This window comes from Cydia strobilella, chromosome 22 (assembly GCF_947568885.1).
Source record: "Cydia strobilella chromosome 22, ilCydStro3.1, whole genome shotgun sequence".
Lineage (NCBI taxonomy): Eukaryota > Metazoa > Arthropoda > Insecta > Lepidoptera > Tortricidae > Cydia > Cydia strobilella.
The window spans coordinates 3120023-3141214 of NC_086062.1; the positions used below are offsets into that span (position 1 = coordinate 3120023).

Genomic DNA, 21192 nt, shown 5'->3' on the forward strand with positions numbered 1-21192 from the left:
TGCCATACTATAAATAAGCAATCCGCGTATAACACGAGGCATTTTAGCGCGAATTTGAAATTTGCGCTAAAATGCCTCGGGTCGCGTAAATCGGGGCATTACTGTAATTATAGTCATTTGATCCTCTAAATAAGCCTAATTGATTGATACCGTCAATAGAAACTTTTCATCCAGCATGTTTATGCTAAGGTTGCCAAGTAGACTTCTAGCTTCATTAGGATATAACCGCCCAGGTAGCAAAATGACGTCAAATGACGTCAGCGACGTCATAATGACGTAATAATGCCGTCATTATGACGTCGCTGACGTCATTTTACGTCATTTTGCTACCTGGGCGGGGGATACAACCATTGATTAGATAAAATCTACGGATCTTGAGGTCTCACATATATTTGGTGGACATGAGGCGAATATTCGCACACGTCGGGCGATGAAACAGTCATGATCACTTGATTCACTTAACATCACTGCTTTACAATTGCAATTATTTTTGAGAGCCAGAATGACTGAAGTCCTTGTGAAAGTTAAAGCCACATTATACTTTAACTATTTTGTAATAGAGGGTACATTTAAATGTTAAAATTAATCATGAAGTCTGCGCGTATTCAAGTGTACATTTTCAATTATTTTATTATTTTGGCTTTATCTTTATGATGAGTTGCTGAAAGGTACGAGATTTTTATTTATTTAATTGACATCCATTAGCGGCATGAGAGTATCGAATAAATACTATAGATAAATTCTAAGTATCAGTGTTTTCTATTTCCTTATTTAATAAATAAATCAACATTATAGGACATGTTTACACAAATTGACTAAGCCCCACGGTAAGCTCAAGAAGGCTTGTGTTGTGAGTACTCAGACAACGATATATACAATATACAAATACTTAAATACATAGAAAACATCCATGACTCAGGAACAAATATCTGTGTCATCACACAAATAAATACCATTACTGAGACTGCGTACGCGCCGTCCCCCCATAAAGTATAATTATTATCGTTTATCTGGTTTGACTGGTACTGTACCGGTTAAATTTTTTCTTTGTTTGGTAGATTTATGATAAGGACATATATAAAAATCATATACCAAATATAAAAATCAAAAATAAATTACCGGGATTCGAACCCGGGACCATCGGCTTTATAGGCAGGGTCACTACCCACTAGGCCAGACCGGTCGTCGGTTATTTAATATTTAATATTGATACTAATTTAAAAAATGTTATAGAAAAAGAGTTGTAAGAGTAGAAATGAACAACGATTGCGTTTAAAATTAATTGGGTTATTTCTTTTTTACATTTTCATAAAACAATTTCATTTAGCGTCAACTATACATAGGTAGTATGTACGATTCAGCTGGATGTCAGTATCAAAAGTGACGTTTCTTCAAACAAAAACGTCACTTTTGACACTGGCATATTTAATCCATATCGTATCTAGACGTAATATTTGACGTATCTTAAAGATCGAATCGGGCCGTTAGTTGTAATTGGAATTAAGACTAACAAATTTGCGGAATACTTCTCAAACTCGATAGTTTGCTATTGGAAATCAAATTATGTGAGTTCATACCGGCGGCGAAGTTTGGTATCTGAAGTGGAGACAGAGGCAGCCATACAAGGATATATGTTTTTTTTAAGCAATGTTATAATTGCGAGCTATTTGGTCTAGATAAAATACATACTTATTTCGAAATACGGAGCATGATTTAAAATGTTAAGAATGTGTACGAACAATAGTTGGGATAGTAACCAGTTTTGTTACATTTTTTTTTTGTAATTATTTTAAATTTATTTGTTTTGCGTGTAAAAAAAAATGTCAAGTATTTCTTATCTTTAGCAGCTGAAGAAAAGAAGTAAATAAAGAAAATTCGAAACATTGAATGTTGTTCGTATGGTCTTTGATTGAAAACATTGTAAAAAATTGCCTTTTTTACCCCAATGGATATGACATGTTATGACGATATTTTTTTAACAAAAATTAATTATAAGTATCCCCTTTTTTCCTTTGTGTTCAATACACTATATTATAAAAATAATATATATTTATTTTAGATATAAATAAATATAAATAAATAAATATTATAGGGACATTCTTATACAAATTGGCTAAGTCCCACGGTAAGCTCAAGAAGGCTTGTGTTGTGGATACTCAGACAACGATATATATAATACTTATACAAACACTTAAATACATATAGAAAACATCCATGACTCAGGAACAAATATCTGTGTTCATCACACAAATAAATGCCCTTACCGGGATTCGAACCCAGGACTATCGGCTTCACAGGCAGGGTCACTACCCTCTAAGCCAGACCGGTCGTCAAATAAAATATTTTATTTTTTTCAAATGACGAAGTTACTAAGTTACTGAAGTGACTGAGGTAACATGCCATAAATACGGTCGAATTAATAACCTCCTCCTTTTTAAGAATATGGTTAAAAAATACTGCACATACTAGTATGATGATAAGAGTATTATTATTAGAACAGTAATAAAAGTCCATATTATTAAAAAGTGGTGACCGAAAAAAGTTCACTTATTACCGTAAATACCTATAAAAATGTTTCATGAACTAATACATTATTATTTACTTAATATAAATATATTTTTTAATTACTTTAAAGAGCACATAACAGTAAACTATAAATAAACTTTAAAATAACTTAAAGTATAACTAAAAATATCTCCTCATCATACCTATAAAAATACCTCATTGCCTGACATCATATTCGTTATTTAAATCAATTTTTACGTTACCTATAATTAGATACCTAAACTATAAAAGACAATTTTATAGCTTGAATGCCACTTTTAAAGACAAGAAGTATAATAACCCTGAAGCGGCAATATATAATTCAGTAGTTAAATCTATTTTTAATTTATTGACACGAAATTACGAGATGAAGCTAGACAATATAGCAAGCTTGGAGAGACTTTCACCTCGTGTCAGAGCATTTTCACTTAAAAGTGTACCATATACTTTTTTCGAAAATCTATTAACTTTTGGGTTATTTCTACTCAGAACCACGAGGACTATCGATTTAAAAAGTAAAAAAATGTGTCCCCAAAAAAAATTCAGTTTTATAACGTATTTTCACATACATTTTGTATGGACCGTTACAAAACTGACACCCAAAATTTGTATGATAAACTGAGGACACTTTTTTTTCTTTGTCTCATTTAATAGTACTTTTGATTTTGAGTCTAAATTACCCAAAAGTTGATAGTTTTTCGGAAAAAGTAAATGCACGACGACGTACAACCGCCGCGGACACTCGTGCCTGAGGATGGATTCCCAAAGAATCCGAAACATGTCGCCAAAAGCGACTAAAAATAATAGTGAGTCAAAACCGTACTGATAAATATTTTGAAAAGCAAATGGTACACTTTTAAGTGAAAATGCTCTGACGCGAGGTGAAAGTCTCTCCAAGCTTGCTATATTCTGAAAACCCCTATCAAATCAAATTGAGATTTGTATAGTTTGAGTGCAGCTCCTGCGTATAACGGATGACACTGGCATGTAATCAGTGAGCGGAGTGGATACAACCCCCTCCCGGCGGAGTTGCGCCCCCCATATGTCGTTGTTGCTCTAGTAGAGTTGTTAAGTTTCGTTTTAGTAAATAATTAGATTTTGTACGCCCTTAAAAAATCCTCCTATACCTCATCCGCTCCCTCATATTCACACTCTTGTGTATTGCTGTTTCGCTCGCACTCGTGCTGCGAGCGACATCTAGCGGAGCAATTGTCTCCAATCCAATATGGCGATTTGAGCGTTCCGTGTCGAATCCTCTCGTCTCTAATCAAGAAAAATCTGTGTAATTTATGTGTTAATCGAACAATCCGTATAATGAACGTGTGTGATGAGTGTTTTGTCGAAGACAACGAGAAAAGTCCAAGGCCTTGGTGAAAGTCAGCTCTCATGTGGTGATCGCAAGGAATACACGTGCCGGCATTCCCAAAACGGACATTTTTCAAGTAAGTGAGTGTGAATTTCCCATTTTCCCCTCTGTTTTTCCTTTCACTATTTTACATCCGCAGAATCAGTCAAATACAGTCCACTAAACGCGCTCGTGACTGAAAAGCACAAAAAAGCGCACCGCAAAAATAAAATTAACTATATGGGAAAGATTTTCAATATTTTGATTTAATATCACCCATAGTTTTGGTCACATCGATCCGAATATTCAATTAGTTTTGCAATCTAATTATCAAGTGATAAGCCTATTCTTAAATAACAGTAATATCACACTACTTATTATTCAGTTCGAAATAAATCTGGGCTAAGTACCTACTTTATGCTTGATTAATCAAATTAGTTATTCTCCCTTTTTTATTCATTTCTCAATACCGCACCGCAGGTAACTAATTTGATATTTCGTATTTCGCTCCCGCAAATCGGCATTATAAGTAAGTGTTATTTATACCTAGTTTTATCATTCGAAACGCAGTTGTTCGAGATTTCATTAATATCGCTCAAACACAAGTATTTCGCATAGTTATATCACATCTACCCGAAACTTGAAGGTTCGTTCGTTCTGGATTGTTCGACTACATAGTTCACATAAAAGGTCGTAAGCGCAACTTGTATCGCATACAGTTACGACCTTCTTCCCGCAAACCGCATTGATTTTAATAATTTTACGCACTTTAAATACTTTAAGTTTCATATCGAGTATTTGTCGTTTATAATACGTGAATTCATAAATTTCATTGCTTAGTTGTTTAAATTTCGCGAAATAATATTAGCATTTCAGTTCGCTCTTATTTCATTTGTACTAAGGTTTAATTTGGTACCGTATTGAATAATTACCGCCGCTTTCTGTACGCTGTTATTATTAATTACTGTAGGTATATTTGTTGTAAATTGCCGCTTAGTAACAAGTTTTAACCATGCCCGATGATGATAAAGATGCAGCCATCACCGGCTCCGGTGAACTTGTCATCCTCGAAGGTAAACGTAATGCGTATTTTACGCGTTTACAAAATATTTATACCTTATCACTTAAGGCGCAACAAGATGAAATACAACGCAATTTGTTTGTGAATAATGTCGCGGCTTTGGACCAGTTGCGGTCTGATTTTGAACGTGTCTTGGACACTTATAACTCGCGATTAATCCAACAAAAACCTAACGCTACAGTTAATTATCAACCTTTGATCGCTTTTGATGAGATGTATTGTCAAATAAAACGCGTGCAGGCTGAAATAAAGGATAATATGAATGAGGTACAAAAAAGTCAATCTTATGCTGTAAAACATAAGTTGCCCGCCATTGAATTGTTACCATTTAACGGTGAGATTCAGAATTGGCCTTTATTTTATGAGCAATTCAAAAGTGTCATTCATAACAATCCGCGTCTATCGGACAGCGAACGCGTGCAGTTTTTAGTAGGTAAATTGACGGACAAGGCGAAGTCTGTATGTGCCGGACTGCCGGCCACAGGTGAGAACTATCTCATTATATGGCAAGCTCTTATTGATAAATATGAGGATAAACGCGCGCTGGCTATTGGCTACGCTAATCAATTATTGAATTTTAAAACTATACCGACCGGGTCGGAAGCAAATTTGGATGCCTTTCTATGCAAATTCGACGCATCTGTAAGGGCGCTAAAGGCGCTCAAGTTAAACGACTTGGCAGATTTCCTCTTTTTACATCTCGCATTACAAAGATTGGATTCGGAATCTGTTAAATTATTCGAAATGTTTTATCGTAAAGAAAAGTGCCCGTCTTATGCTAACCTTGTTGAGTTTATCAAAGAGCAGACCAAGGTCGTACCTCACTCGCTGTCAAAACAAACTTTTCACGCGTCTAAACCTACTAGTTATGATAAAGGTTTACCTACTCCAAAAAACATCCAAACCAAATCTTTTGTCAGTCGACCCGCCCAGACACCAATTTGTCAGTTGTGTAAAACCGATAAACATGAACATTTGTATCAGTGTTCCGTTTTTACAAAAATGACACCGCATGAAAGGTATAAATTCGTAAAATCGAATTCAGTTTGTAATAATTGCCTTAGTTACAAACATAAACTGTCCGCTTGTAGTTCTCAACGAACCTGCAGTGTGTGTGCATCTAGGCATCATACACTGCTTCATTTCAATTCGCCGGTAAATAAACAGTCTAGTTTAATGCCGCCGCAAAACTGTTCTTCCAGTTTAGTGCCGCCGTCGGCACTCGCTTGCACACCTGTGCATAAACCGACAAACGATACGCAACCGCGCGCTCAAGGAGATACGGTTGATAATAGTTTGCAAACTAGATCCACTTTAAGCCATGTAGCGTACGCGCCTTGTAGCAGCGAGGCGGAATCTAATGACGATGACGCGGACTGTTTAACCCTTTTAGCTACGGCAAAAGTTAAACTTATAGAAACGAATCATGCTTCTGGTGAATATTTGCGAGTTTTGATTGATCCTGGATCGCAAAAGGATTATATTACTCTTGACTGTTGCAAACGTTTATCTTTACCAATTTCAAATAAAAATCGTTACTCGAACGTTAAAGGCATCGGAAATATTTCAGAAAAAATATTCGGTCTTGCATCGGTAAAGTTTAGCTCTAGGTTTGACAATCCTCATGTCTACTCAGCAAAACCGCTCGTAATTGAAAGGATTACGTCAGAATTACCGGAGGAGTCGTTAGATTTATCGGTAATAAAATTATTTGAAAATTTACCTCTGGCAGACGATAGCTTTTATGAACCCGGACCTATTGAAATGCTCTTAGGTGTCAATTTCTTTGTCGAAATTTTACGGGATCACAAAATTCGCAACGTTGGCATACCGGCAGCCATAGAGACTACTCTAGGTTATTTAATTATGGGAGACAGCAATTGGCCGTCCTCACCACACTCCGAGACGCGCGCCTTCTGTGCGTTCACGCATGAACCGCTTAACGAAAGTTTGGAAAAGTTTTGGGCTCAAGAAGAAGTTCCAAATAAAAGGTTTTTAAGCCCTGACGATCAGGCATGTGAACAAATATTTACCACAACTACAACGCGTAACGATAATGGTTCTTACGCTGTGGACCTTCCTTTCAAAGAAAGTCCTAACGCTTTAGGCAATTCCTTTCTAACCGCAAAAAAGAGATTTTTAATGCTCGAAAATAAGTTTTCTCGCAACCCGCAACTTCATAAAAGTTATAATGAGATTATTCTCGATTATTTGGATAAGGGAATTATTTCTCTGGTTCCTCCTGAGGAGCTCCTCGGTCCAGGTTTCCATCTACCGCATCACCCGATAATTCGCAACGACAAAAGCACTACTAAAGTGCGCTTAGTACTGGATGGAAGTTGTAAGACGGACAGCGGTCTGTCCTTGAATGACCTTCTACATACTGGTTGCAACTTGCAGGCGGATATTTTTCAGATTCTTCTGAACGTCCGCATATTCCGCATTGCCTTTTTCGCCGATGTTCGGCAAATGTACTTATGTATCGAAGTACATCCTCCGCACCGCTCCTTTCAAAGGATATTATATCGCTTTTCGCCCGAAGAACCGCTAAATACCTTCTGTTTTAACCGTGTCGCTTTCGGTCTTCGATCTTCTCCATTCCTTGCATTGCGCACACTTCGTCAGCTCGCTAGCGACGAACGTGATAGGTACCCGCTCGCAGCCGATGTCCTCGAACGAGACGTTTACATGGACGATCTAGCTTCTTCTGCTTCTTCCCACGAGGAAGCAGTTACGACAGCGACCCAGTTAATTAGCCTATTCAAGGCTGGTGGGTTTGATTTAGTTAAATGGACTAGCAACTCTCCTCAGTTGCTAGAACACATTCCCGCAACCCATCGCCAGCCTGAATCCGTCTCTTTCGACGACAGCGGCTCTCTTAAGATACTTGGCCTTCAATGGCTTCCTGGGTCTGATGAGTTCGTTTTCACTGTCTCACCTCCTCCGCTTACAGGCACGAAACGAGCTATTCTTTCTGCCACCGCCCGCTTGTATGACGTTCTTGGCCTAGTAGGGCCCGCTATTCTTTATTCGAAACTCCTCATAAAGGAGTTGTGGCTGTTGAAACAAGGCTGGGATGATTTGCCACCTCAGCACATTTTATGTTTATGGCACCAGTTTGTCAGCGAGCTGCCTCTTATTTCTGACATAAAATTTTCTCGACATCTAGGCATTGAAAAAACCTCAAAGGTAACGCTTATTGCTTTTGCTGACGCAAGTGAAAAGGCGTATGGCTGTGTCATCTACGCACACGTCGTTACGGACAATCAACATCCCGTCATACGCTTAATTTGCTCCCGCTCGAAAGTAACACCGGTGAGGACGGTGACTGTTGCGCGTCTGGAACTTTGTGCAGTTGTTTTAATGTCAAAGCTGCTTCGTGTCGTCCATGACACATTATCAGAACGCCACAGCATTGATGATGTCTACGCATTTTCAGACTCAGAGGTCGCTTTATGCTGGGTGCACTCGTCACCGCATAGGTTCGCTACCTATGTAGCCAACCGCATCGCTCAATGTCAGGCAAATTACGCACCGGAGCATTTCTATCATGTGTCCGGATCTGAGAACCCGGCAGATTGTTTGTCTCGTGGACTACTTCCCTCCCGCTTAAAGGACCATAATCTCTGGTTTAACGGTCCGTCCTGGGCATCCTTACCAGTTAACGAATGGCCTATAACTAAGTTCTCGCCCACAGCTAAGGCACTTTCTGAGGAAAAGGTTGTCTCTTTTGTTGCTACTAATGAAAGCAACAGCAGTCACTGGCTTCTGGAGTTGGGTGAAAGGTTTTCTTCATGGCACCGGTTTCTTTTGCTGATGATTTACGCAATATTAAAAATGGCAAGGTATGCTCACCCTCACTTCGCAAGTTATTTCCTTTTGTCACTGATGACGTTCTACGAGTGGGAGGACGTCTAGGCAACTCTTCCCTGGATTATTGTAGTAAACATCCCGCAGTGTTGCCCAAGAAAGGGCACCTTATTGAAATTTTAATTGATTTTTTCCATCGCGAAAACTTGCACGCCGGCCCGCATCTTTTGCTTTCTATTTTGAGACAGAAATATTGGATTTTGTCCGCACGTCGAATTGTGAGACAGCGCTTTCACAAATGTAACGCTTGTTTCAGAGTCAATCCGACCAATACGTTCCCTTCTATGGCAGACCTGCCAGAGTGTCGCGTTAATGAAAGTAAAGCATTCACGCATACGGGGGTAGATTATGCCGGTCCTTTCAACATTACCATGGTCAGAAAGCGTGGGGCAAAAAGCCAAAAGGCATGGCTGTGTCTTTTCATCTGTATGGTGACAAAGGCCGTTCATACTGAACTCGTCTCGTCGCTCAGTTCTGAGGCATTCTTAGATGCCTTCAAAAGATTTATTTCCCGCCGTGGGCCGTGTCAGGTGTTATATAGTGATCATGGAACAAACTTCGTAGGCGCTAAGGCTTATTTTAAAGAACTTTATTCTTTTCTTAACACCGAAGATTGTTACAAAATGTTTCGCGAGGAGCTCTTAAAGCATCGTATAACTTGGCGCTTAAACCCTCCCAACGCACCTCACTTCGGAGGCGCTTGGGAAAGTAATATTAAAAGCTTTAAAACGCATCTTCACCGCGTCATAGGCAAACAAATTCTGACTTATCAGGAACTATTGACGGTGACAATTCAGATCGAGAGTCAGCTGAACAGTAGACCTCTTTACGTTTTGAGTTCCGACCCATCGGAACCTACTGCTCTGACCCCCGCTCATTTCATATGTACTGCACCCTTGCAGCACTTACCCGCAGCCGATTTGAGTCAGGAACGAACGGACCTTTTAACCCGGTATTCGTTGTTAGATTCAATTGTCCAATCATTTTGGAAACGTTTCCGAACTGAATACCTGCACAACTTGCAGAGCCGGGAAAAATGGAATACTCCAGCTAAGCCATTAGCCGTAGGAACTGTCGTACTTATCAACGTTAATAATGCACCGCCCTTGCAATGGCCTATCGGCGTTATAACACGTGTTTTTCCTGGTCGAGACGGAGTCGTACGAGTTGCGGAGGTGCAAACGCGAGGAGTTAAATTGGAACGACCTATAGTGCGGTTATGCCCACTGCCTACTCAGTAGAGTTCATTTATGTTAACTTTATTAGTACTAACTGTTTTTATTGATACTTAGTTTATAGTTAAGTCAAGCATAACTGGGTGGGTACTTAGTATTCATTTATTTCTATTTTTATATTAAACTTCTATTTCTTTTTTTGAAGGGAATCCTTCAAGCCCGGGGGGATGTTAAGTTTCGTTTTAGTAAATAATTAGATTTTGTACGCCCTTAAAAAATCCTCCTATACCTCATCCGCTCCCTCATATTCACACTCTTGTGTATTGCTGTTTCGCTCGCACTCGTGCTGCGAGCGACATCTAGCGGAGCAATTGTCTCCAATCCAATATGGCGATTTGAGCGTTCCGTGTCGAATCCTCTCGTCTCTAATCAAGAAAAATCTGTGTAATTTATGTGTTAATCGAACAATCCGTATAATGAACGTGTGTGATGAGTGTTTTGTCGAAGACAACGAGAAAAGTCCAAGGCCTTGGTGAAAGTCAGCTCTCATGTGGTGATCGCAAGGAATACACGTGCCGGCATTCCCAAAACGGACATTTTTCAAGTAAGTGAGTGTGAATTTCCCATTTTCCCCTCTGTTTTTCCTTTCACTATTTTACATCCGCAGAATCAGTCAAATACAGTCCACTAAACGCGCTCGTGACTGAAAAGCACAAAAAAGCGCACCGCAAAAATAAAATTAACTATATGGGAAAGATTTTCAATATTTTGATTTAATATCACCCAAGAGTACTCTGCGACATTTCTTGATTAGACATATCTAAGTGACATAACAAGCTCGCACGGATGACTACTTTGCCATAATATGCAAGAGAATTGCCTCGATGCTCTGCACTGCGGGCCAGCTCCAACCCCATCCTGGCTACTGTAGCGGGCCGATAAGACACTTATAATTCGGCATTTTGAGTGTGTCATAACCGCTGTTAGGTGATAGTTATTGTAATTGCTGTCTGTTTTTGCTTGTCGCTTCCTTTTTTTGTTCCACTAACACTTAGTTTTTAGGGTTCCGTACCCAAAAACGGTACCCTATTACTAAGACTCCTTTGTCCGTCTGTCCGTCTGTCCGTCTATCCGTCTGTCCGTCTGTCCGTCTGTCCGTCTGTCCATCTGTCTGTCTGTTCGTCTGTCCGTCTGTCCGTCTGTCCGTCTGTCCGTCTGTCCGTCTGTCCGTCTGTCCATCTGTCCATCTGTCTGTCTGTCCGTCTGTCACCAGGCTGTATCTCATGAACAGTGATAGCTAGAGAGTTGAAATTTTCACAGATGATGTATTTCTGTTGCCGCTATAACAACAAATACTAAAAAGTACGGAACCCTCGGTGGGCGAATCCAACTCGCACTTGCCCGTTTTTTAATCTTACTTGTCACTAACCATTATGGGCCATTGTTGTCTTTTAAATTAATAAATTGAAATTGAATTTGAATTAGCCGTAGGTATACGGGTGCAATTAAATTATATTAAAATTAAAAATCTTTTATTTTGGATTAATTACATCCATAAAATTACATATATTATTATTAAAATTAATTAATATAACCGCTTTTACAATAAGATTAAGATAATTATTATTCAATGTAAATTATTGACAGAATTACTACATTCAAGGTCAGATTTCAGATCTTGATATTTAATTGATAGGTTTACAAATAGATAATAAAGGAACAAACACTAAATTATTATTGTTTACTTGAAGGATGTCACATTTATTATCACGATTTAAAAATTATTTGCAATTGGTATAGATAAAACTTGAGTCGATATTTAATTCTATTTTATTTTGATTTTGACATATTATCTATCATAATATAATATTCATTATTTAAATTTATTGGATCGTGATTTCATTGTTGAGAGTTTAGTTTTGATTCTCTCTTCTTCCTACCCTTATCCCACGTTATGTGGGGTCGGCACAACATGTTTTTCTCTTCCATTCTCCTCTATCTTTCGTCACCTCAGCACTCACTCCTTTCTTTCTCATATCCTCTTTCAAACAATCCATCCATCGCTTTTTGGGTCTACCATACGCTCTCCGTCCATCAACATTCATCCCTAACATTCTTTTGCCTATATGGCATTCATTCCTCCTCATCACATGCCCATACCACGCTAACCTACTACTTAGAGTTTAGTTTTGATTAATTATTTTATTATGTTTTGATCTAATTTTAATGTATTTAATAACACATAGCTATAACCATCTCTTCCTCGGTCTCTCATTGCTGAGGATCGCGACCATATATGCTTCGTCTCCATAGATAGATAGATAGATAGCGTTTATTCGTGGCAAAAAAGAGGAAAACACGGACATAGGAAACACAACATAAATAATATAAGCCACGAAATCGTCCCGACTCAGCATGGTGCTAGCCTGGCTGGGCTAGCGCTGATCTTCCGTCGGGGCCATGAACTAGTGCAGTTCTAAGAATACTAACACAATATAAAACAAATAATAAAATACACGTCAAGATTAATTAAAACAAATAAGATGCAAAAATAAAAATAAACAACAATTCGTTAAATAATAAAAATGAGAGTGTGTGGCGGCATAGTGTGCGGTCATAAGCCATATGGGTCACGCGCTGCATGTTGCCGCCAACTACCCTCTTCGCACTCAGACCATCTCGTGGGACCATTTGGTGGGTGGGTGCTATAACGATGGTACTAAAAATATTGTATGGAATTTTGAACGTTACGAAATAAAGATTTAATTTTTTTGTTTTATTTTAATTACTTAATCACTATCGATTACTCAAATATAATATAATATTAAACCTCATCTGGATAAATGTGTATACTTGAAAATACTATTAACTATTTTTCCTATTGCATGCGTGTTGCTTTCTGTTAAATTCCTGTAAGGGACTCGGCAGGACAGGCTCAGCCTAGTGTCAGAGTCACTGTGAAAAATTTGTTAACAATGTTTTCTGGCAATAAATATTTTGTATTTTGTATTTGTATTTTGTATTTTTTCTATCATCAGGGGAAAAAACGTACCAGTGACGTTTTTGCCCCTGATAAACCAGGCTATAGTGATAATAAATTGAAGACTGAGTTATTAAGCACGTAGTAGACAGCGGAATTTGATCTCGCTCAAAATTGGAGCAACAAACTAAGGAACTACATCCAACTAACATACTTATAAAACCGCATCAGAATAATATTCCGTACATATACTTAATATAGTGTTGTTTTATAAGTAACTAGCTTTTGCCCGCGACTTCGTCTGCGTGGACTTAGTAACAGCAGCTAAAGTAAGTATAGCGCCTGGAAAAAATCTCATAGCAATCATTCAATTTGACCATATTATGCACACTTCATTAATATCTCAATTCCACCCCGCTTTTTACTTTCTTAAGGGATGATTTTCGGGATAAAAACTATCCTATGTCCTTCTCAGGGACTCAACCTATCTCTGTGCCAAATTTCATCTAAATCGATTCAGCGGTTTAAGCGTGAAGAGGGAACACACAGACAGAAAGATAGACAGACAGACTTTCGAATTTATAATGTTAGTATGGATTTGAATTAAAATAAATTAAAATTAGTTTGACTCCAGATATACCCTAGATAAGTAAGTCATGTTTTATGCGAAAAATAATAATATGTGTGATCCCATTAGCTGTAAAGTGTATTTTATCAATAAACTAGCGACCCGCCCCGGCTTCGCACGGGTGCAATGCTAATGTATTATACATATAAACCTTCCTCTTGAATCACTCTATCTATTTAAAAAACCGCATCATAATCCGTTGCGTAGTTTTAAAGATCTAAGCATACATAGGGACAGACAGACAGTAGGAAGCGACTTTGTTTTATAATATGTACTATTATTTTATTTTATTTATTAGGAAAACTTACTAAAGTAACAATTTAGGTAATATGATATAAACTGCCGGTAGGCCTCCAACAAGATGGAGCGACGACCTGGTGAAGGTCGCGGGAATTCGGTGGTTGCGAGCGGCACAGGATCGGTCGGAGTGGCGAACCTTGGGGGAGGCCTATGTCCAGCAGTGGACGTCTATCGGCTGACATGATGATGATGATGATGATGATATAAACTGAAATAGATATCATATATTAAAGAAAAAGTGACGAAGCCCTCCAGTGGTGAAGGCCGGATTCGAACCGGCGTCTTTAGCAATCTGGGCTAACGCCTTGAACCCCTCACCCCGCCACGGCGGAACCTGTCCCAATTTCAATGTAAAAACACATTATGCGGGTAAACGTATAAAGCGAGTTTTATTCTAAAACTAAACACGTGATAACCCTAACAACTTGTCACTCTAAATTCATACGCAAACTGTAACTTATTAAACAGAATCCGCGAGTATAATGAATCTCGTAGCGCTACGCCGTAGCGGCTCTACGGGTGCTACGAATAGCTACGCCAGTGTCGACACAGCGCCCGCGGCAGGCGGACGCCCGTTCGCGACTTTCGCGTGTGAGTGACCGTTTGAAACAAGTGAACTCTAGTGAGTGACTCGAGTGTTGATGACCACCATGAAGCGGATTGGGATCCTGTTTAGACTTTTGTTCCTGTTAGATGGTAAGTAAAAAACTGGCCAAGTTTTTGAAGTTTGCGAGATAATGACAGTTAGAAGTTTAAGTAATGAGTATGTTTATGAGAAATACGAATCCTTACGGAAGGTCAAATATATTAGTGGGTTTTTCAAATCTTTTGAGAATTTAATTCAAAAGAAGAACATTGAATTTTGTTTCGATATAGTCTCGGTTATAACTGAGTTTTTCTTATCATAAACACTTATATTTGTAATTAATAACGGATTCATAAATTATATGACATTTTTTACGTTTAATTTACCTACCCTTTATAGGAATTATTACTTTTGTAAGATATTTATTACTTTTACCTATCTATATTTACAATCAGCAAAAAAACACCAACCTAACCTACAAACTAATTGCACAATAAAAATTTTTTCGGTCTCATTTTTTTTTTATTCAAAGAGTAGAAATTTTTATATTCATAATATGTTTTAATTTACACTAGCCAATAAAAAATGATAAGCACAGAATAGGAATCAATATTAGACCCTTGGCTTTTACTAAGACTCCGCTGTCCGTCTGTCCGTCTATCTGTCTGTCACCAACCGTGTCTGTGTCTGTGCGTCTGTGTCTCATGAACCGTGATAGCTAGGCAGTTAAAATTGTCACAGATGATGTTTTTTTTTTGTGGCTATAACAACAAATACAAAAAAGTACGGAACCCTCGGTGGGCAAGTCCGACTCGCACTTGGCCGCTTTTTTTCTTGTTTTAAGAATATACAGTATGCAAATATAAAGTTAATGAGTTACCGTCCCACCTCTTTCAATCATAATGACAACTTTGTTACATTTAAAAAAATATAAAAATAAGTAAAATATTTTTCACTTTGATTACAAGGTATCGTTAGTGCGACATTAAATAGTAGATTGTACAACAAGGGCATAAAGCGACCTATTACTATACGAGGCAAGTTATTGGTCCGAGCGCAGCGAGGACCAATATAGTCGAGGATAAAAATGGACATTTATGCCTGAGTTTTATACACTCTACTTTTTACTCGATATGTAAATATTAAAATATATTATATGCATGTTAGTAATAATCAAGTAGGTATAGCAACTTAGTTGTAAGTAATACATATTTATATAGTAATACGTGGATCAATAGTTAATCCATTGCTACTAGAATATGCTCATTTTAAGGTACCGACACCATTCGTTAGAGCTACTCTCAGACCTCGCATTTCACCCATGTTCGTAATTCCTAAGACCAGCACAATGACACTAGTCACTAGTCCTCTATTTATCGCACTTAACCATATTAATAACATAATTTTACATAATCCCACTCTTGACATATTCTCGCAATCAGAACCGAAATTCCTAGCCACAGCAGCCCGCTACCTAGAATCAATATCCACGCCCACAACTATTAATATTAATTAATTTAGTGATAAGCATATTATTTTAGTTTTAAGTACATATATGTTTATAACCCATAACTTGCATGTTTGGTTTAACTGTAAATGTAAAGTTGGTTAATAAATAAAATAAATAAATAAATAAAATATATTTCTACGCCGATAGAGGCAGAATATGCCGCACTTATTGTAATTTGACCATCTTTGTACCATATTCTATGAAATAAACATTTGTATTGCATTGTATTGTACTTCGATTGTGAGTAAAATATACACAAACATCCAATATTGTAGGTTATTTTACTGTATTTATTCAAAACTAAAGAAATTTGTACTCGGTTGTGTCGGGGGCGCGGGGCACGCCGGTCGGGAGCGCGCCGGTCGGGGGCGCGCCGGCAGGGCTGGCAGTTTGTATGGCAGATTTTGGACATTATTGCTAAGCCAATAAGGGTCGTAATAGATGATTTAACTTTATGCTATAGAACATAATAAGCAACTTTATGTCATCTACGCACGACTTAAAGTCGAACTTTACGAGCATGACAAATGAAAATGTGCTTTATATTGATATAAATTTAAAAAAATTACATAATTTACAAATATAAAATCAAATACTTTCTTCTGGGAACCTGCAAGAATAATGACTTATTCTAATAGAAATAATGTCTGTTAAGCTCAAAATATTTTGCACGCACTCATATTTCATAGCAATACAGTTTTGTGCAAATCATTTTCACAGCATCCATCACTCGTGTATTGCTGACTGTACTACCAATTTTCAACAGCCTCCTACCTAGCCTTTTCGGTAGTAACCGTGCCTGCGAAGCGGGAGGTCCCGGGTTCAAATCCTGTTAAAGGACATTTATTAGTGTGTTCATCACAGATATTTATTACTGAGTTATGGATGTTTTCAGTGTATATATAACTATATGTCGTCGTCCTAAATTTTAGGGATTTTATATATATTCTTTTATATACACAGATTAGCAGCTTCCACTATCACACTACAACATGGAAATAACTTTTTCAATTAAAACTGTCAGTTTGGTAATGACAATAAAATCAATAATTAATAATACTTATATTTTCTTTTATCAATGTCTCCCGGAGCCTTAAGGTCCAGTTGTATATAAGCTCCGAATAATCAAAATTTTTGTATTTATTAAGTGGTGAACGGTGTTGGTCACACATACTGTAAATAGTGTTAAAACTTCTATATTTAAGTTTCCCTTGTAGTGATTGTTTGTTTACCTAAATAAATTGAAAAAAAAAAAGAAAAAAAAATTAAATAGGATAATAGGTATAACACCCATATAAATAGGATAGTTGACAATTTTTTAATGGTAACAGTCGATCAGGTTTGTTTTGAGGATCAAATATCTATATGGGGCCCATTGTCTTACAGCATACAAAAGTCAGAAATGATGGTCAAAGTCTGGCATCGCCACTTTACTGAGCAAACGCAACACAAATGGCAACACATCGTGGCGTCACTGTGTCACTTTGCTTAGAAGCCAAGAAAAGAGCGTATTCCCATCTTAAAGGCCGGCAACGCACTTACAACCCCTCTGGTGTTGCGGGTGTCCATGGGCGGCGGTAATCGCTTACCATCAGGTGATCCGTCTGCTCGTTTGCCTTCTATTTCATAAAAAAAAGCCGTTCCGATGCATGGAAAACAAGGAAATTGCGATTTTGTCGGTGAAATGTTGCGTTTATGTATAATGTTGCTGTATAATATTTTTTTTAAATAAAATGTAAGGAATCTAATTGTTCCATTATTTTTTTCCTATTTAAGTTTAAAAAAAAAAGTTTTTTTTCGAAACTTGAGGTCTTGCATTTTTTTATTATTTTCGTATATTTTTTAATTTTCCAATTTATTGTGATAAATTGCTCATTTTCTATCCATTTACCATTTTTTTGACCCGGGTATGTCCTTAAACTACGTCCAAAAGAGAGGTATGGGCACTGTGAATGACATCTCGCTTTATGTGGTAGGGCTCAGGACAGCGGATGTCATTCCAGATCTAGAGCAGAGCCCAACTGGGGAGGTACCTCCACCTTACAGAAAACCGCAGCCAAATAACACTAGACCCTACTAATAGTGTTGTGTTCCTGCCGGTGAGTAAGGTTGCCAGAGCTCGAGGGAGAGGAGTGTTAGGGTCGGCAACGCGCATGTAACTCTTCTGGAGTTGCAGGCGTACATAGGCTACGGAGACTGCTAACCAGCAGGCAGGCCGTTTGCTTGTTTGACGTAGTATAATTTTTTTTTAACTAGATTTAGTTATAAAACTCAGCATGTGTTTTGTCATGTGTTATTTTTAAAATACAATAGGGTAGTTGCCTATTGTATTTTAAAAATAAACAGTTAAATTTTCAAACAATAAACGTTTTCTTTCACTGCGCGATCTCTTAAGTGGTTCATCATAGAAACTTTCAGTATGACCCACGTTAAGCTTACTCTACGTAAACTTGTATGAGACCTGCACGGACAATAACGATGTGGTCGCAAGTCTCGGGAGACCTGTGAGTCCATTATATATTGTCCGCGACAGTTTGACCAGCGGGGCAGTTCTCAAGTCCCAAAGGCTAGGCGATCTGGGCTTTCTAACTGTTATCTGTATGATTAGATTAGATTTATTCTCGTATAATGAATTTACATTATAAATTATGCAAGACTAATCTACGTGAATTTATAATATGATCGTCATTAATATTTACATAATATTATTTAATATATTAATAGATACAAATCAAAAAATGTCTTATAAATATTATTAGATTAGATCTTTCATATATAACGTCAAAAAAATGGTTGAACTATAAAGCGCCTTTCAACAAACTTGCGAACTGTCGTTTAAACAACTACATTTGAACAACTTTGTTTTGTACAATAAAGTGATTTACCACTACTATTACTACTACTACAGTCGCCATCAGATATATCGGAGCGGCCAAGGCTCTCACAAATATCTGAACACGCCTCAAGGCGTTAGAGTGCGTGTTCAGATATTGTGAACACCTTGGCCGCTCCGATATATTTGATGGCGACTGTACAACTAGTAAAAGTCCTTGCAAAATGGCCTCTCTATTAAATTTTCAAGTGTCAATTTAGGTTACGTAGAATCTATGGTCATCTTTTCTTTTAGTATATGACATCTATTATAGTTTATAATTTATATATAATAGTGTCTAGCATTTAGGTGAAGGAAAACACGAGGAAACCTGCATACATCGGCGAAGAAATTCAAAGGTGTTTGTGAAGTCCCCAACCTACATTGGGCTAGCACGGGGACTATAGCCCAATCCCTCTCTCGCATGAGAGGACACCTGTGCCCAGCAGTGGAACGTATATAGGCTGAAATATTTTTTAAATATTTATGTATTAGTGTGACTACAAAAAAAATACAAAAAAAATTTAGATTGTTTCCCTAAATCATCTAAATTAATAAGTTTAAAAGAAAACAATAGTAATGACAGTGTTTTATTAAATATCTGATAATTTATGAAAGAAATACTACCTATTTTGTTCAAAAAAATTTAGAGGTTTTTTAGGTATTAGTTATTCTTTTATTCACAGTATTGATACATACTGCGACGTTTATAAACGTTTATTCAGCTCTTCTTTTCTGTCGGTCACTTTGAGGCGTCCTCATCGCGGCATCGGTAGTAGAGGCGGACACAGCTCTTCGCACGATCTCCCGCCATCTCTCTTTGTTGGCAGACTGTCTGGCACGCCTTCTCCTTCCAACTGCAGATTTTATTTGGTCAGTCCAGCGCATAGGTAATTTGCCGCACGATCTGGTTCCCTCCACTCTTCCTTGTACGACCAGTCGCTCCATGGATTCGTTATCTCGTCTAGAGACATGTCCAAAGTACTGCAGTAGACGCGACTGTACTACGGTCGATAAACGCTGTGTGATGCCGAGCTCCTGGATATTCAGCTACTTGAGACAGATTATGTAGACATATAGAAACAAAAGCCATTGTCTCTTTTGTGCAAGCTGTCGGCCTTTGCGTGCCATTGTGTGTTGGCGCGTGCCACGGCGCGTGCGGCGCTCACACACAATGGCACACAATGGCCAACCGCTCGCGCAAAAGAGACAATGGCTTTTGTTTAACAGATTACCGTCATAGACGAAAAAGTCATTTGAGAAGATGAAGACTATAGATGGACCGCATCCCATGTACAACTTGCGTAAAAATTACACAGCAATAGCGTACAGCTTAGTGACCAATAAACCTTGAGGCCCTATTTAGAAAATAGAAGATGGCAATTTTACAACCGAATGTATAAATAATGCGGCATGACAAATTACAAAATTGGTTCGGTCGAGACATTGTTATTTTCTGCCATTCTTTCAAGTCAAATAAGACCCTAAGTTGGTCTATCGTAAATTGTATACAATATAGGCTTTGAAGCCTCTAATAGTGTAATTTAATATTTATAACATACTAGCGACCCGCCCCGGCTTCGCATGGGTAGTTCAACTAATTTACACAAAACCTTTACAAATTAAACATATAAACCTTCGTCTTGAATCACTCTATCTATTAAAAAACCGCATCATAATTTATTAGCCTTAAAATCCGTTACGTAGTTTTAAAGATCTAAGCATACATCCCTATGTATGCTGAGATCTTTAAAACTACGCAACGGATTTTAAGGCTAATAAATTTTGATGCGTAGTTTTAAAGATCGCACGCAACGGATTTTAAGGCTAATAAATTTTGATGCGGTCCCTACAGACGGACGGACAGACAGCGAAAAGCGACTTTGTTTTATAATATGTAGTGAAACCACAAAGGTTGAAACACATGGAAGAACTGAATAATTAACGAAGTGTTAATATTGGTGACAAACGAATATATAAGGTATCCTTAATTAGCTTTTAAACAAAGCCGAAATGAATATCGGTTTGGGCGTTTCAAATACGCATATTATCTACGAAGAAATTAACAATTTACGATTAATTGTTACGGTGCAGCCTCTGTTAAATTGAAATTAACCTTTTAACTGAATTTAAAAAAAACTGTTTCCTCCTTAACGTCCTAAAGAATGTGCATACTACGGGTCAAACACATTTTAGAAAAAGGTCACTTCTCTTCTGTGGAAAATGAAATAAAAGTTAATGACTAGTACATGTTGGTATATATCTATCCTGTTTTTCTTATTTGGACCGTACCTACTGAAA

At 37.7% G+C, this 21192-nt stretch overlaps 1 protein-coding gene and 1 long non-coding RNA gene across 2 annotated transcripts in view; one reads left to right on the forward strand and one right to left on the reverse strand.

The window, feature by feature from the left end:
• The window catches only part of LOC134751464 (uncharacterized), a 401504-nt gene that overhangs the window by 21935 nt on the left and 358377 nt on the right, over window positions 1-21192 (reverse strand). The window lies entirely within an intron of this gene.
• The window catches only part of LOC134751431 (uncharacterized), a 357891-nt gene continuing 351180 nt past the window's right edge, over window positions 14482-21192 (forward strand). The window contains exon 1 of the mRNA XM_063686839.1: window positions 14482-14619. Coding sequence (XP_063542909.1) covers window positions 14565-14619 — 55 coding nt within the window. The 5' untranslated portion in view covers window positions 14482-14564. The remainder of the gene's footprint in view (window positions 14620-21192) is intronic.